This window comes from Aplysia californica, unplaced genomic scaffold (assembly GCF_000002075.1).
Source record: "Aplysia californica isolate F4 #8 unplaced genomic scaffold, AplCal3.0 scaffold00319, whole genome shotgun sequence".
NCBI classification, from domain to species: domain Eukaryota; kingdom Metazoa; phylum Mollusca; class Gastropoda; order Aplysiida; family Aplysiidae; genus Aplysia; species Aplysia californica.
Window position 1 is genome coordinate 792573 of NW_004797589.1, and position 2175 is coordinate 794747.

General features: G+C 40.6%; 1 protein-coding gene across 1 annotated transcript in view; it reads right to left on the bottom strand.

Annotated features, from left to right (window-relative positions):
- Positions 1-1894, bottom strand: part of LOC101862595 — a 9565-nt gene extending 7671 nt beyond the window's left edge. The window contains exon 1 of the mRNA XM_005102292.3: positions 1269-1894. Coding sequence (XP_005102349.1) covers positions 1269-1702 — 434 coding nt within the window. The 5' untranslated portion in view covers positions 1703-1894. The remainder of the gene's footprint in view (positions 1-1268) is intronic.
- Positions 1895-2175: the final 281 nt, after the last annotated feature.

Genomic DNA, 2175 nt, shown 5'->3' on the forward strand with positions numbered 1-2175 from the left:
AACAGTGATACATATTACATTCCAAAATTTAAAATAAATCATATCTTCTACTATAAAACATTCTTCAATGCCGTTTAAGAGGTAATAAACGCCAACAATACACGTTAGCGTGGGTTAAGTTCGCTTTCCGCAATGGCCGCCATGACCTCCCGGTTCACGCTCAGCAGCGCGATCGATAATAGGTCATGCCCATTCATGGAGAGTGACCTATTTAAATTAGGGCTCACACGCTTATGCCTCAACGTACAACATTGAAATTAACAAATAAAAGAGATAAAAGGTTGAAGAAAAGACTGTGAGGAGTACCTAAAAAAAAAAAGATATACTCTTTAAATATAAAGGCTTGAACTTACCTTATTTTTAACTCCTTGTAACTCCGAACACACACAACCGATCCCGAAGTGGAAAACGCCATAATACGCGCCTTTCTTTCCTCTTTAATTTGATAGGCGGAAGTAATCCATAAATTGAAAAGAACACTATAAACGAAACAAAACAAATAGGTACCCCCCTCACGGGGCCCGATTTCTGACACAAAACGCTGCGGCCGCAGGTGAACGAAAATCTCGGGCCGCGCGGGCCGATATCCAAGTGCCTAATAGAATTTAGATCTAGATCTAGATTCTAAATCTAGTATATCAATTGGCCACCTCTATTCTCACCCGGAGTGAGAATAGTGCAGGCGAGTCTTGTGGCTATTCTCACCCGGTGCGCGTTCACCAAATTTTGCGTTCAACCTAAACCACAGAATTCTACACTGTGATAACAGAAAAATTGTAGAATTCTGTGCCGTGAACAAACGTTCCATTACAACTGTAGCCTACTAAAAGCGTACAATTTTGTCTGTGGGCAGTGGAGAGAGAGAGAGAGAAAGAGAGAGAGAGAGAGGAGTAGCGCGAGAACTTCCAGGCAAAACAAAATGGCGACCCGCGTAGTTCGGCTCGATTCGAAAAGTTAAATAGCCGTAGCATCTTTGTAGACAACCAAATTAATTTACTTTTGTGTTTTAACATCATTTTTAAACTTTGTTTTGGTCAATTTGATCATCCACACCGATAGACAGTATTCAGAAAGAGACAGAGAGAGAGAGAAGAGGGGAGGAGTTGATCTTGCGAGAACTTCCGGGCCCGTGAGAATAGCCACTTTCATATCAATTAATCAAATTAATGAAAAAATGGTAGATCTAGATCTAGATCTAGGTAGAAAAAAATGGTAGATCTAGGAGCTAGATCTAGATCTAGATCTACAACTAGTTGATTCAAACTTACGCTTGATTAGGTCTGGAACCCTTGCTTTGGGATTCATAGTCACCAAAATGCTTGCACTGGAACTGGATGCTCCTGTACACCCATTCATCTCGATATTTTTTTTCGGCAGTCATTACCCTCTTGTTTGCCGAAGAGACTTTTGTTGCATGCTTGGAAACAAATACACTATTTGTGTCTGATTTGTACTTGTCGAACAACTCTGTGAATTCAGCAAAGGTGCTGAATACGGCACCCTCGACCAGTCTCTCAATCGCCGGCGGGTGCATAGTGCATTGTTTTGAGAGAGTGCCCTCGGGCATGTTGTGTACTACGATTTTTATAATATTGCACACCAAATTTGACCCGGAAGTCCATTCGGAGGTTTTGACCATAAGGCTAATTTGTTCACTTGACCAAAGTGTGCCAAAATGGTAGCCTAGCTTTTGCCCTTCCATGAGGAAAAAATCTGGCCCTCATTCCAACCACTGGGATGAAGCAAATTTTTGCGTATTAAATTAATTGTGCTTTGTTCTTACAATTTTCATTATGTTATGATTTTAAGTTGTACACTAGAGACAAAACTGTACTAAATGAGAAAGGTGCACTATTACGAAAGTGGAACGAACTCAGTTGCCTGAAAAGGGTAGTTTGAGAATGTGTGGCCTAAATAAGCTAAACCCCCCTCCCTTACCTTATTTAGGCCACAACTGTGGCCTAAATAAGCTAAACCCCCCTCCTTTACCTTATTTAGGCCACCTGTGGCCCAAATAAGCTAAACCCCCCTTTACCTTATTTAGGCCATATGTGGCCTAAATAAGCACTCCCAAAAAAAAAACACATTGAGATGGTTATGATACTAATGCTGCTCCCACTACTACTATTAATGAATAAAACCCCAAATAAATAATAACAACATCACCAATAACAA